Below are 15,382 nucleotides of genomic sequence, written 5' to 3' on the forward strand. Positions count from 1 at the left end.
GTAACCTGGCTGCGCGTCCTCTTTAGAGCCGGGTGTGGAGCGCGGCGTCCAGGAGCTGCGGGTGAGGTAGATAGAGCTGGCCTTCCCAGCAGGGACGCGAGGACTGGGACCAGGGCGTCAAGGACGCTTCCAGGTCAGTGTCCGGGAATGGGTGACAGCGTGAGAACCGCTGGACCTGTCTAGCTTTGGCGTCCAGCAAGGGAAGTAGGAATCAACTCGAATCTGGATGCTCGAGGGTGGGGGAAGAGAGGCAGGCCGAAAAACTACTATTCCCAGCATGCCAAGGGGCGAGCCGTTGCGCTCCTGGGCAGCCCGGAGCTGCGTTGCATTCTAGGTTTTGTAGTTTCTGAGACCCACTACACTTCGTTTCTGGACAGTAGTGCCCAAATAATTAACGCCAAGGTTATTAAAAGTTTATTAAAAATAACTGGAGATATTTTAAAACCAGATAATACAAAATAAAAATAAATCAGTAGACTAGCAAACCAGCCAGCCTGTTGTCAGATAAGCAGATGTTTAAATTCTCTTAGTCTGCCTTAATTACATGCATTATCTTGGCCTCCATGTCTTTATAAGACGAGGATAATATCTATTTCAGTAGGATTAAAGAGAAAATCTATGTAGCGCTCAGTAAATGTTAGCTGGTATAATTCTTGACATGCCTTTAAAAACAAAAAAAATACATGCAAGCAAATGGTTAAGAGAATTTTTTAAAAGACTTTATTTCTTGGAGCAGTTTTAGGTTCACAGCAAATTTGAGAGAAAGATGCAGAGAATGCCTATTCCTCCACCTCCCCACTATCAACATCCCCCACCAAAGTGGTATATTAGTTACACTTGATAAACCTACATTGATATATTATCTCTTAAAGTCCATAGTCTACATTAGGGTCACTCTTGGTACTGTACGTTCCATTGTATGTCAGTCTGAAACATTAGACTCTCCACTGTTATCATTAGCGATCCTCCTTAGAAAGGCTTGGTTATACAAAGAAAGTTTCTTATGGAACTTCTCAAAGTCTTTAATGAGCATGATGGCCTGTCAGGAATGCTATCACAAGCAGCATTTCCTATACCTATTTGACCATGAGATGTTTTGTCTCAAAATCTCTCAGGATCGCTGCCCTTTAGGACTCCAGTTTGGGGAACTCTATTTGGAACAAGGGCAGCAGCTGTCCATATTCCCCTGTAACTATTGGCCACATGCAGTCGTGGCTAATTAAATATAAGAGGGCCCCGAATTAGTGGATAATTTCTTTCATTGTTTTTCAAGCCTACTGTTAGAATCCTTTAAAGCAGCTTCATTGGAAACAAAGAACACAGTTGCAGAAATTTCTAGACAGGCCACTTCTCAGAAACATCATTGTCCTATAGAGAAACATGTCAACTGGTTTGGGGTGACAGTCAGTCGTTGCAGCCTACCCCTAGGGGAAAATGTGTCCCACCAGCACTCTAATACCATGTTCACTCTGACCATACAGAAATGGAGTTAATGTCCAATTTTGTAAGTACTGTAATTGGACTAGCTTGTCATCTCATTTAACAGTGGGCTCTTTTCTCTCTTTTGGGGACAGGATAAGAAATGTCAATACTCACTTCTCCAAGAGGAAAGGTAGAAGTCGTTCATTGCCGAAGAACAGAGTCACAGGATATTTTTTGTATCAAAAACCTCATTAGAAAATTTACCCAGAAGCTGTTTGGGAGGCTTAATATCATCTATCTTCTGTAAGTACGTAGTCAAGTAAGCTTAACTATGTTTTATCAGTTTTATCAGACAACAGGAAGGAACCTCAGTCCCCCACTCCTTTGTCTTTATGGGGCCTTTGGTGAGGAAATGAGCAGCAAGAAAATCTCCCCTACTGAGCAGGAGATCTTTGGGAACAACCAATCTCTAAGCCCTGTAACAACATGCAGGTCGGAAGGGTTTCTCATGGGTTTTGGATTCAGACAAACTTGGGTTCAAATCTCAACTGCCCCACCCACTGGTAGATTCACTTGGGGCAAGTTAATAATATTAGCTACCAGTTTTGAGAATTTATTTTCTATCAGGCTCTGTGCTTTGCCAACATGATCTTATTTAATACACTGACACCTCTCTGCGGTAGCCACTATCATGTCCATCTTAAAGATGAGAAAATGGAGGCCTGCCAAGGTCAAGCAGTTAGTAAGTGACAAAGCCTGGTTATGCTCTGATCCACTGCTGTTAAAATATTCTTCTAAATTTCAAAATCTGTATAGATTTTTTTCTTTAAAAAGTTTTTTTTCCCTGTTTTGCTTTTTTGGATACCAGAATATAAATATCCTGTAATCTTTCCTCATTTTTTTATTGAAGAAGATAAGAGTTAGCTCAGTATTGTGGATTTCATAAAGCTACATATTAAATACAATTGAAATGATTAAACTGAGGCCAACCTAAGACATTAAAATTTGTTGTTTCTGATCAGCACACTGATGAGTATAATGTAAACTGGTACAATTTTGTTAGAGAACAGTAGGGCAATATGTATAAAATAATTTAAAATGTATGCACCAATTAAATTATTTCTTTTTTTTGGTATTATTGTGGATTAAATACCTTGATGATGTCCTCTGGATGGGAAAAGTATGTTGATACACACACACACACACACACACGCATGCATACACTCATGCACATTCATATACACAAGTTAAGAACTATGCAGAGAACATCATCAGCGTGAAATAAAAAACTTCAGCAGAACAATAGGTCTTTATTATTATTATTACTATTATTATTATTATTATTGATTTCAGAGAGGAAGGGAGAGGGAGAGAGAGATATAGAAACAATGATGAGAGAGAATCATTGATTGGCTGCCTCCTGCACGTCCTCTGCTGGGGACCAAGCTCTAGAAACCCAGGCATGTGCCCTTGACTGGACTTGGACCCGGGACCCTTCAGTCTGCAGGCTGGTGCTCTATCCACTGAGCCAAACTGGCTAGGGCAAGAACAGTAGGTCTTAATGCCACTTTCTCCTTGGTATTTTATGCTATATTCTAGAAACCTCACGATTCTGTGTTTGACAGCTTTGCAAAGAACAGAAAATAAATACTCCCTCCACCTAAGGACGGAAATATTAGATTCTTTTGTATAAAACTTGCTTGTTCATTGTAAGGATGAATGAGATATAAACCCAATAGATAAAAGTGGACCTATAGAGGGAAATGGAATAAGAAATTTTAAACAAATTCTGAATAAAGAAGGCAAGATAGGAAGAAGAAAAACGAAATAAAATGTGGGACATGTTAATCACATAATAGGAAGATAGAAAAAAATTCAACTATATCACTAATTTCAATAAATTTATTGGGGAAAAAATCTTCAGTTAAAAGATAAAGGTGGGCAGATTGACTGAAATAGAACAAAACAAAATTCAGTCATATTTTTGTGTTTGAAAAACACCTAAGATACAAGGCCACAGAAGTGTTTAAAGTCAAAGTACTGCGGGGAAAAAGACTGCCAGCCAAAATCTCACTTAAAAAAGGCTAGTGTTGTTATATAAGTAGTAGACAAAATATACTTTAGGGCAAAAAGCATCATACAGCTAAAGAGGGTTTAGATTTTTAGAGAGGTGTGACAGCTTTAAACTTGTATGCTACTAATGACACAGTCCTAAAATAAAGCAGAAAGTAATAGAACCAAAAGATGAAATAGATATACCCACTTTCATAATTGGAGATTTTAAAATACCTTTCTTAATAAACGGGAGATCAAGTAAACAAAAAATCAGTTATGATATCACCTCTAGGACAAGTAAAAATCATTGTGGGAGCGAAGAAGGGAGAGGAGGAAAAAGGTAGAGGGAGAAGGCGTGTTTTTAAAGCTGGTTTAAAATTATTCTTTATAATAAGCCAAATCATAACCAAAGGAGGCCTTTTAAAAGCACACACACATATTTTACACAAAATAAGTTAAAGTTCAAAGATATTATTCACCAATAGAAATCAGATTCTGTTCATAGAGCAAGAAGTGGAAATTATACGTGCAAAGGATAATGCTGCAGAAGTTACGTTTTGCAGTCAGCCATTTGGAAATTGAAGTTCATTTTCCCAATGAAACCAAGTTATTCGTGGCTGGCTTCCCAGGCCAACCTACAAAATCCTACGTAATCTATAATGTCTGTGTCATACAGTACTGTGCTAATTGTACTATTGAACCCAACCACCATCCTGGGTTCCCATGGATAAATGCATTTTAAGTTCAAATTGGGATTCCAGGAACACATTTCCCTTGCTTCCCTGAAGGGATGGCGTTTGCCCTGTCTCAGCTCTTGCCCACGTCCTCCTCCTCCAACACCACCACCATCATGGCTGACATGCCAGGGGTCCTATGTCCTGGGCATTTTCTCACCCGAATTAGAGTGAGAACTCTCAGTATGAAGCTCTGAGAGCCTGGGGCAGGGGAGCCCAGAAGACCAGGAGCTGGAGGGAGCCTCTGCAGGGCTTCAGTGAGTCATCTGGAGAGGTTGGGGTACATTCTTCTGCTGAGAAGTCCTGTGCGTGAATGCTGTAATCTCAGGACCTGAGAGTAGCCGGCTGCCTTTTCTCTATGATAGCCAGTGCTTTGGTGGGGCCCTTGGGCTGGGTGCACCCTTGATGGAGTCCCCTGTGGCTGTGGGATGTGACTTTCTATGAGAGGGGATGGAGGCTGTAGGTGCTGAGATCAGCATCCCTAGCACAATGTTTCCCAAAGATGCCTCTACCTCTGGTGGTACCCAAGGTGATTTGACTTGATACATGCACAAGACATTTTAGTTTTAAATGTTATGTCTTTATTTTTATAGTTATTCTCTCTTTCTAGCAAGGGATACTGGTTTTCCATTTATGATAGTGATGTAAGTTTTCTATTAAAATATATGTATTTAAGCCAAAATGAACACGTTAAAGACAAAAGATTGGAACAAGAAGTACATGTGTGTAAGAGACTGTTTTTTGGAAAATAATATGCTGTCATGTGGGGAAAAAGCAAACAATAGGTTACTAACAGTATGGGTTGTGCTATTTCATTTTAAGAAACACACAAAGCACATTTCAATGTATGGCTGCCCTGAAAACAAGGCAAATCTGGAGAAATTGACACCAAAATGTTGATAAAGGTTGATTATCTATGGGAGGTGGTATCAAGGATGATTTTTCAAATTATTTTTTTCTTTTTGCTTGTGAGTACTTTCTAATTATTTACTGGACTGACAATATAATACTTGGGTGATAAATGTGTAACTGCAGAGTATATATAATTTTCTCTCTATTATCCCCATTGTCTCTTCTCCTCCTTCAGTTATATGTTGTCTTCTCATTTATTCCTCTTAATAAGGAATGGATAACTTCTGCCTTCTTTGTTTTTTGAAGGAACATGAAAAATATTCCCCCCCTCCAACTTAAGATACCAGGTGATTTCACTTAACTAAGAAAGTGAAAATTGGATTTCAATTTATATACAAATGGTTCTCAGTGAAGTAACATGTATACTGTCTGTAAGTCATAGCTCTTGCTGCCATGATAGGCCACATGCCAGAGTAGCTGTTGGGAGGGACCATCAAAACATCCCTTTGGGACAGCCATCAGAGGAATCGGAAGACCTGCTTCTCCTCCCTTGTCTTCACTAACTTGTGGGGTTCCATTTCTGCAGGTAGATCAGGTATATCGCTAATGCTCGGATTCCATGAGAATCAGCTCAGGGTTTGGAGAAATTGTTAAGAATGCTGCTGCACACAGGTGACCAACTCATCCCAGTTTCCAGGACTTTTCTGGTCGTAGCACTGACAGTCCCATGTAGTGGACACATCAGTCCTGGTTAAACTGGGACAGCTGGTCACACTAACTGCACATGTTTAGGTTAACACGGGTATAGGCAACATGGAATGGACAGGAGAAACTTTATAGTCAACCAATTTTCCCAGCCAATCTCCAAGGGAAGGGTATTGGACAATTCATTTCATAAATGTAATGGCTTTCTAATGAAATACAATTTTCAGTAAAAATGTAGTCTATAGTGCCAGAGGCCCTGAAAGATCTATTCCCAAAGTTGGCTGTCACATTGCTTCCACCGCTTTCAATGGCTATCAGACCTTATGCAGTGGTTGCTGAGCTCCAGTAGCCAAACGGGTTTGAGAAAATGACATCCTCATCTCATTTCCCACATTATTACATGTGTGTGCAATTTTAATCCTTTCCACAGGGAGAAGGCAAACCTTGCCATCACTCTCTGTAATGACAAGGAGGAGATCATGGCCCACGCCACCTTCGTGGACTATCCCAACTGGAATGTGGCCAACCAGGATGAGTGGGTGTACGTGTTCTGGGAGCTCGACAGGGAACTCCCATGCACAGTAAGCAATCATGGACATGCTTATTAGAACCGTCTTCATTTTGAAGGGAGGCCCTGTGCTTACATATATGTCTTTTCAGTTTTGGACTGAGCAGTTCAAAACTCACAACAGAAAATATGTGACATCATGGCAGTTAGAAATGAAGTTAGCTGGCGGGGAGGAAAGGTGGGTCTGTAGGTATAGAAAAGGGTAGGTCCGTGGTCAGCAAACTGCGGCTCGCGAGCCACATGTGGCTCTTTGGCTTCTTGAGTGTGGCTCTTCCACAAAATACCACGGCCTGGGCGAGTCTATTTTGAAGAAGTGGCATTAGAAGAAGTTTAAGTTTAAAAAATTTGACTCTCAAAAGAAATTTCAATCGTTGTACTGTTGATATTTGGCTCTGTTGACTAATGAGTTTGCTGACCACTGGGGTAGGTAGTAGCCAGATCAGACAGCTGCTGGCCAGGCCCAGGCCATACTCTGCTGATGAGGACTGGGAGCAAGGAATTAGTGGGAGTGTCAGAACATCTGCTTTCTGATCTCCACCCTGTGCTCCGATTATCTGTATCCAAAGTTTTTGATGTATTGGAAGGGCACCTTCCATCTATATATTTGCCTCTGTAATAATGACAACAGCCTCAGATTCCTGTCACACTATAATTTTCAAAGTGTCTTTGTGGACTATGGCTCATGTGATGTCTTCCAGCTGAGGGCATCTGACAACCTGTTGGCAAATAGGGACCAGGTCAGCAGTTCCCAGGGAGTTGGGCCCAGGTGACTGGTGCCACATCTGAGCCCTTCCTGCCCTCCACCTGCCAGAGCCAGGCCCGCATCTGGCCCCCATTTCTGTGGGCAGCACACTTGCCTGTCAGTGGAATTCAATAGCATGTCCCCAGAGCCCCAGAGTCACTTGAGTTCATGAGTGAGTTCACCTCCCACAAATGCATACACACACACACACACACACACCTATGCACACACACACCTATGCACACACACACCTATGCACACACATGCACACTTGGCACATTATCCAGTAGATATTCAGCTACATGGTGTCTTCCCTTGTCCTCTATGCTCTTCTCTACCCCACTACCCTGTCCATCCAGTTACCATTGTCAGAAAAATTATCTCAAACTTGGAAATAGTGCAGAAAGATTCTTTCATTCAATGCTTGTATCTTTGACTTTCTGTTGACTGGGCTATTTTACAATTCTTTAAGAACAGTGATTAACGTATGGATGTTTATCGGTTTGAGATGTAAATAATTTCTATCTGGTGGAAGAGATAATCTCAAAGGTTTCGGGTATGGCCCAGGGAACATTTACTATTTTGTATCATACCCAGCAATATTTTAAAAAATATTCTCTCATTAACTTGCCTAAAGTAACCAGCATCTCACGTACAATGAATCATTTTTATCATCTCAATGGTCACCCATAAACTAATGAGGTGACCATTGAAATGATAAACCAAATTCACGATACTTCTCAAGCCATTTTATGCCCAAGTGTTCTAAGGCACACACCATCCAACAGCAGGGGAGACCAAGGCACATGGATGTGCAGGTGGTGGCCCCAGGCCATCTATAAAATTGCTCAGGAAACAAGGAACAGAGACAGTGCTTCTGTTGTCCTGACCTAGGTGCAAGCACTACCCTCCCCGACCAGCCACCTCACGTGATCTCCCGATTTGCAGATTTGCCCATAAACACAGGGGTACTGAGTTGAGCAGATGAACCTGTGGATAGATAGACCAACTATTCATTATTTAGAGCACTTAAGAAGTCTTCAGAAGTTCCAAGACATAGCTCATTAAAAACTTGAAACATTTAACCTGAAAGTCATGTTAGAATCTTGCTACTTTGAGTTTTCAGCTCCCAGGTTTTCTGAATCCCAAGAGTAATATTTGATTCTGACTCTGGGAATGTTGAACAAAACAAGCCATTGGATTCATAAGTGGCATCTGCCTTCCATCCTTCAAATTCATAAGAGACTCGTTCCCTTATGTCACTTGAATAGAGCAGCAGCTGCTTACTCAAGAGCCCCGGGGAAAGGGTGATTGTCTTTCACTTGGCATCGACACCCCCGAGGACAAGACTACTGAGTTAATAATCGATTTCACTCTCCTGCAGGCACCTCCCTGCCCACAGCCCGTTTGTGGGGGCAGGAATAAGAGCCAGTTGCATTGGACTCATTTAGGATCCCTGTTACCTTGAATAATTCTGAGCTAGGAGGCCAGAAGGCGGTGAGCAGAGTACGGGAGAACACTCCAACACTGCCTGGGCATCTCATCACTTTAGACATAAAATATCCACAAACACAGTGCTGCTCTGTGTCTGTGACCAAACCCCCCTCATACCTCCCACCTCCCACCTCCCACCTCCCACCTTCCACCTCCCACCCTGCTCTAACAAAGTCCAATTGCTCACTCAGCCTTAGTTATGTTCTCTTTTCTTCTGAAGCCTCTGAACACATTGTTCATGCACCTCTTTGTGGCCGTGGACGAGTATTCTATTGGCTGTTGCAAAGAGATAATTCGGTAAGTGGCTGGGGCCTTGCAGACGGTTTCTTGGGGGCTGGCAGCAGCACCATAGACAAGACACATTAATGCCAAAATACATGAAAGAGACCATGTGGATACAGTCATCCCTCGAGAGGGACTGGTTCTAGAACTTCTGCAGGTACCCAAAGCTGCTGTGCTCAAGTCCCTTATATAAACTGGCACAGTATTTACATACACTGAGTGGCCAGATTATTGTGATCTCTGAACGCTTAATAATCTGGCCACTCAGTATATATATATTAGAGGCCCGGTGCATGAATTCGTGCATGGGTGGGGTCCGGACAGCCTGGCCAGGGAGAGGGGACATGGGCGGTTGGCCGGCCTGCCTGCTGGTCGAACTCTCAGTGGCCAGATTATAATGCGTTCAGAGATAATAATAATCTGGCCACTCAGTGTATATTCTACACAATCCTCCTGTATACTTTAAATCAGCGGTCGCCAACCATTCGGACCTCACAGGCCACCAGTGGTCCATGGACCACCGGTTGGCGATGGCTGCTTTAAATCATCTCTGTTACTTATAATACCTAATACAATGGAAATTCTTATGTGACTATTGTTCTACTGTATTGCTTAGGGAATAATGACAAGGAAAAAAAGTCTGTACATGTTCAGTACAGATGCAACCATTGTAGGCTTAACTACATAGTACACGCCAGCAGCAATGTAACATTTAAAAAAATATTTTTGATCTGTGGTTGATTGAATCCACAGCTGTAGAACCTGTGGATATGGAGGGCCTGTAGTTTTAAAATATCTGTAAAGGATATGAAACTCTTTGAGGTGTAGCATTTATGGGATAGCAGTGATACTGCTGAAAGAAAGTCACAGGTTTGGATGGATGTTCCTAAAGTTTTCTTCAATCCTATCTTTAGAAATGTTTATTAACATGACAGACTGTAGAAGCATCCTGGATAATAGGACACACTGAAATATGATCAGCGGGCTCCCAGGGTGACAGTGATGTGTCGCTGACAGCCTGCACAGACATTGGGAGGGGGGCTCAGCTTTCAAGTCACACTTGAAATGTCACACCAGACCTTCCAGATGCCAGGTCAAAGGTTAATATTCGCAGAAATCTGGTGTGCTGCGTGAATATGGCAGCCTTTATTCTTTCTACCTCCATGGAGCAGATAGGAAAGGGCTGGGGAACCCAAGGAAAAGTAGAGAAGAAGAAGAAACTGCCTGGAAGATGTTCTTGCCTTGGCAGGCAGGGGGCAAAGGGGGGCAGAGGGAAGTCGGGACACCTCATCTGCTTAGTGAAGGCATTTGTCTCAATCAGGTGCCAGCTAATGGGATTGCTTGGTTGTTAACACTCACCTGCCCTCTCTTTCCCTCGCCAGGTCTGTGTTTAAGGCGGTGCCAGAGCTGCACTTCATCTTTCTCATTGTGCCTGCCTACATGAGCCTTGGTAAGGTCTGCTCAACTACCTCTGCCCGGGTCGGGAACAGGAAATTCATGTTTAATTGGGGCCGTGGTGAATGGGAACTAAGGATGACCTCCAGGTCCACAATGTACACCAAGCCTCTGTGACTATAGCACTTAAAACACAATTGAGAATGGGAACTACACTGTGTTTTGAAGTTCTAGTTATTCCTTGGTAAAACGAGGCCACATTTCTCTGTCTCTTATGATTTAGGCTCAACTCTGATAACTGTGTTTGACCAAGTGGGGAACATTCCGAATCTGACCTTTGACGAGGACTTTGCTGTGCATATATGTCACAGGCACAGCCATTACCCTCAGCTGCACATTCGCAAAGCCAGGTAAGGTTGGAGCAGTGCCTTTGGTCACTTAAGCTTCACCCTGTCAGTTGCCTTGTGAAGAGTTTTTAAATTGTCAATTTTACTGTAAGTAGAAACAGCTTGGATTAAATTGTTTTGGAATACCCATAAGCATGACTTCATTTGAAGATGTCTACAGTGCCTCTTGATGACATAATTTGTGGAACTAAATGTCTGATGAAACTCATTTGGTGATGTGTGGCCAGGAAAGTTGTAGATTTACTACTTATGGGTTTCTGAAAACACATAGTTTTTTTGTCCCATGCTGAGTGAAATAACTTCAAAACAAATCTAAAAATGAATCTGCCTAAAAATAAATAAAAAATAAAAAATGAATCTACTTATGTAGGTTTCCTAGTAGAGCCCACTTATTTTCTGGCATTCAGTGGATGACGATTCTATTGACCCCAAAGAGGGGTGTCTGAGTCAAAGGTCTTTACCATCAGTGGCCCACAAGACATGCCCCCAAGCTCAGCAATCTTAAGGAGATGGCTATGCCCGAGTCTGTTTCCCAAAGAGGGCTGCAACCCCACCTCCCATCCTGCAAGCTCCCCTGCAATGTGGCCTTACCATCCTCTCATCAAGAGGTGGGGTCTGTGTCCCTCTCTATCTGGGCCAGATTGTGACTTTTTCTTTTTTTTTTTTTTTTTAACCCTCACCCGAAGATATTTTTCCATTGATTTTTAGAGAGAGGGAAAGACAGAGAAATATAGATGTCAGAGAAACACATCGATTGGTTGCCTCCTATACACATCCTGACCGGGGCCTGGGCTGGAGAGAAGCCTGCAACTGAGGTATGTGCCCTTGACCGGAATCGAATCCAGGATCCTTCAGTCTGCATGCTGACACTCTATCCACTGAGCCAAACTGTCTAGGGCCAGATTGTGACTTTTTCAACCCATACAGCATGGTGGAAAGGAGGCTCTGTGATATCTGAGGCTAGGTCTCTCGGGAGTTCTCTTGGGACTCTCATTCTGGAGGGAATGAGGCGTAGAAGTCTGACTGCCCTGAGACCAATATGCTGGAAAGGTCACCTGTTGCCCTCGGATCAGTAGGCCAGCGGGGCTCCTACTGACAGCATTGGCTGACAGCCCTGTGAGTAAGCCAGCAAGGACATGCAGGCAAGGAGAGCCCCCCTGTATCTGCAGCCCAGACAACTTGTGACTGTGGTGCCCTGAGAGACCCCAAGCAAGGACTGCCCAGCTGTGTCCCCTCAGAGTTTTGACTCACAAAGTTGTGATCAAAATAGAAGGGCTGTTTTGAGATAAGAGTGCATCTGAAACCATTTCACAGGCGTAGTTGCTTGGCTTTTATCAGTGAAGAATAAATTGTATCTTCTCGGGTCAACTGTTGTCATATTTGATAAGTGCTCAATTTCTCTAGAAAGTATTGAATTAAAATCTTAAAAACCTGAGACCTACTATTTACCAGGCATGTAGTATTACAGCATAATTGTTAAAAATCTGTAATAATGACGTGAGGTAGATATAGATTCTGATCTTGGTTCTGATACTAACTGATGGGTTCACTTAAAAAAGGAACCGGCCTCTCCAAGCCTCAGTTTCCTCTCTGTCAGTGGGTGCAAGCATCGTGCCCACTGTGTTGACTGGATGAGCTGATGAAAATCAATTTCTTAGCACACTTCCCATCACCTATAAATGCTTAAGGAAATTTATTATTATTATTACTATTACTACTACTACTACTACTACTAGTAGTAGTAGTATAGTTATGTGGGGGAGAGAGAACCACCCACAATAAACTGCTATGTAGCTTGGAAGAGGGTAAAACAGAAAGGGGTAAAGACAGCTTCATACAACCTTCCCACCCCACCCCCCCAAAAAAAGGCTAAATGTCCACAGTTAAATCTTTATATTTTCAAACTGTGGCACATCCATACAATAGGTATTACTCAGCAGTGAAATGGAATGGAGTACTTATCACACAATAATAGCATGGATCAATCTCAGAAAGGTTATGCTGAGTGAAAGAAGGCAAACATGGAGACAAAGGCCATATACTGTTGATCCCACTTTTACGATGTACAAAACAGGCAAGACTAACTGTACAGAGAGAAATCAGGCCAGTGGTTGCCTCCAGTGGAGGGAAGAGTGAGACAGGGAGAGACATGATGGAATTCTGGGGTGATGACAATGTTCTGTATATTGATTGTGGTTTAGACAGTTGTCAAAACTCATCAAACTATTCTTTTTTAAAAAAAATATTTTTATTGCTTTCAGAGAGGAAGGTAAAGAGAGAAAGAGAGAAAGAAAGAAACATCAATGATGAGAGAGAATCATTGATTGCCTGCCTTCTGCATGCCCCACACCAGGGATCGAACCCGCAGCCCAGGCATGTGCCCTGACCAGGAATGGAACCTTGACCTTCTGGTTCATTGATTAACGCTCAGCCACTGAGCCAGGCCGGCCGGGCCAAACTGCATTCTTAATATCTATGCATTTTAGTAAATGTTACGATAACCTCTGAATCTGGTCAGGAAGGTTGAGTTAGAGTTCAGTCAGAGTGACAGAAGGAGCAAAGGCATGGAGACAGGAAAGCGCACGGTCTATTACCAGGCAGGTTAGCAGGGACAGCTACTATTCAAGGTATGGGGAGAAAGAGCAGATTGTGGATAGCAGAAATACGGTAATGAGAAGTCTTTATCTTGGAGCCAGCAGGGAGCACTGAAGAAGAAAGGCATGATATGCTCTGTATGTTACTAGGTAACTGATTTCCGTGTGGTCAATGGCTTATAGAGGAGGAGCACAGAGCAGCTGGCTGAAATTTAGGCCTTGACAAGTTAAAGAAATCCAGGGGAGAATGGATCAGTAAAAATGCAATTTGGATGGAGAAGTTCAAGAATGAAAATGAGTTAATGATGACTCAGGTTTCGGGGAGCTGCTATCAGGGTTCATTAGCTGAAAGTAGAAATAATAGCATTAGATGGACAGGAGAGAGTTGGAAATACAGGTCCTCTCATGAGTGAGGATATCATGAGAGTAAAGGAGATTGTCCAGCAGGATATTGAAAGATGAAAATGAACTGCTACTGATAATAAGAAAGAAAACTGCAAGAGAGAGGAAGGAGTGTTGCAGAAGTCAAAGACTCTTGAAGTGGCAAACAGTGAAGGGCAGTTAAATAATTTGAGTATAAAAGAGAGGCCATTGGATTTGAAAATTTATAAAGGCACAGATGAATTGAGTAAAATTGATGGATTTCTAGCCAGACTGAGCAAGAAAAAGAAGACAAATCAGCAATACCAGGAATAAAAGTGGTGACACCACTACAGGCTCCACAGACATTAAAGGGTCGGGGAGCACTGCAACAACTGTTTAACTTCAACAATTTAGAGAAAATGGGCCAAATCCTTGAAAAACACCAACTACCAAAACTCATTTGAGATAAATTAATAACTTGAATAATTCCATATCTATTAAAGAGAAGTCAAGCGAACTTGGGATGAGAGGGAGGGTGGCTGCCTGCCCTGACACTGGCCTCTCCCCCAGACTGCAGCCCCAACCCCACCTCGTCCTAATTTGCTTCTCCTCTTTTTGCCTTATTCTTATGGCTCTGAACTCTGCCTTCCCCAAGGTCTGGACCTCAGCTTCCTTCCAAGCTCATCCCCTTGGTTCCCCTGTGCCAGCCTTGGCCACTCAGTGCCCTACTTCTGACCACTTACTTGGTTTGAGGACACGTCTTGCTCCTCCCTGAAGGGCAGAGTTGGATACTGTTAATCAAATTTCAGTGAGTTGAATAGAGGTAAGGAAGTTAAGGCAAGGTCATACTCACTGCTCTTTAGAGAAGTTTGGTGATGAAGGAAAGCAAAAAGAGGGAGGCAGATGTTGAATATTTTGCAAACAATGTAAAGATTCCATTTTCACTCTTCATGTAAAGCATTTACTTTGCATTCTGAGATCCAGACAGCATGTGTCTAAAATAAGATTACAGAGAAGAATAAATTCAGATAAAAGTTATTCACTTAATTTAGAACAAGAAGAAAATTCCTTGTAGAAAATTATTTTTCTTTACTTGTTATTCACAGCTAGATACTCACATTGTCATTCTCTCTTTATAAAATCCTTTGGATTAGGATACAAATGCTAATACAAGCCAAACACATTCTGAAGAAAAGGAATTTTGTGAGTGAAATAACATTTTTAATTGATTCGCTCACATCTTATAGATCCTCCTTTCTGATTTATGAAGTTTCTCTTGTTAGTATCAGCATAGGTAAATTAGATCCTCCTGCCCTTTAGGAAAGTATAATTTAAGAACATCTGATCATGGGGGTAGGGAAGGACTCACCAGGAAAGGATTATGTGCTGTCAGTCAGTGTTGTCAAGTACAGTGGTCCCCTCCACTTGTCCCCGGGGCATACAGCCCAAGACAAAACCCCCTGCCTAAGACTGTGACAGTACAAAACTCTATACTATGTTTTCCTGTACATACATACCTATTGTGAAGTGCAATTTATAAATTAGGCAAGTAAGAGATAACAACAGTAACATAATTAAATAGAGCAGCTGTAATAATATGCTGTAAGAAAAGCTATGTGAGTGTGGGCTTTCTCTAACAACCAATCTAATAACTGAAACTAAGTGACTGTCGGACAGGTTAGCGTGTACAGTGTGGATACGCTGGACCAAGGATGACTCACATCCGGGATGGGACGATTTCATTACGTTTCTCACAGTGGCACACAATT

At 42.3% G+C, this 15,382-nt stretch overlaps 1 protein-coding gene across 1 annotated transcript in view; it reads left to right on the forward strand.

The window, feature by feature from the left end:
* Window positions 1–24: 24 nt before the first annotated feature.
* CFAP61 (cilia and flagella associated protein 61) overlaps window positions 25–15,382 on the forward strand; it is a 248,954-nt gene continuing 233,596 nt past the window's right edge. The window contains exons 1-6 of the mRNA XM_080683048.1: window positions 25–133; window positions 1,575–1,725; window positions 6,199–6,349; window positions 8,793–8,869; window positions 10,237–10,304; window positions 10,533–10,659. Of these exons, the coding sequence (XP_080539174.1) occupies window positions 1,583–1,725; window positions 6,199–6,349; window positions 8,793–8,869; window positions 10,237–10,304; window positions 10,533–10,659 (566 nt within the window). The 5' untranslated portion in view covers window positions 25–133; window positions 1,575–1,582. The remainder of the gene's footprint in view (window positions 134–1,574; window positions 1,726–6,198; window positions 6,350–8,792; window positions 8,870–10,236; window positions 10,305–10,532; window positions 10,660–15,382) is intronic.

The sequence above is a fragment of the Plecotus auritus genome, assembly GCF_963455305.1.
Source record: "Plecotus auritus genome assembly, chromosome: 8".
In the NCBI taxonomy this organism is placed as follows: domain Eukaryota; kingdom Metazoa; phylum Chordata; class Mammalia; order Chiroptera; family Vespertilionidae; genus Plecotus; species Plecotus auritus.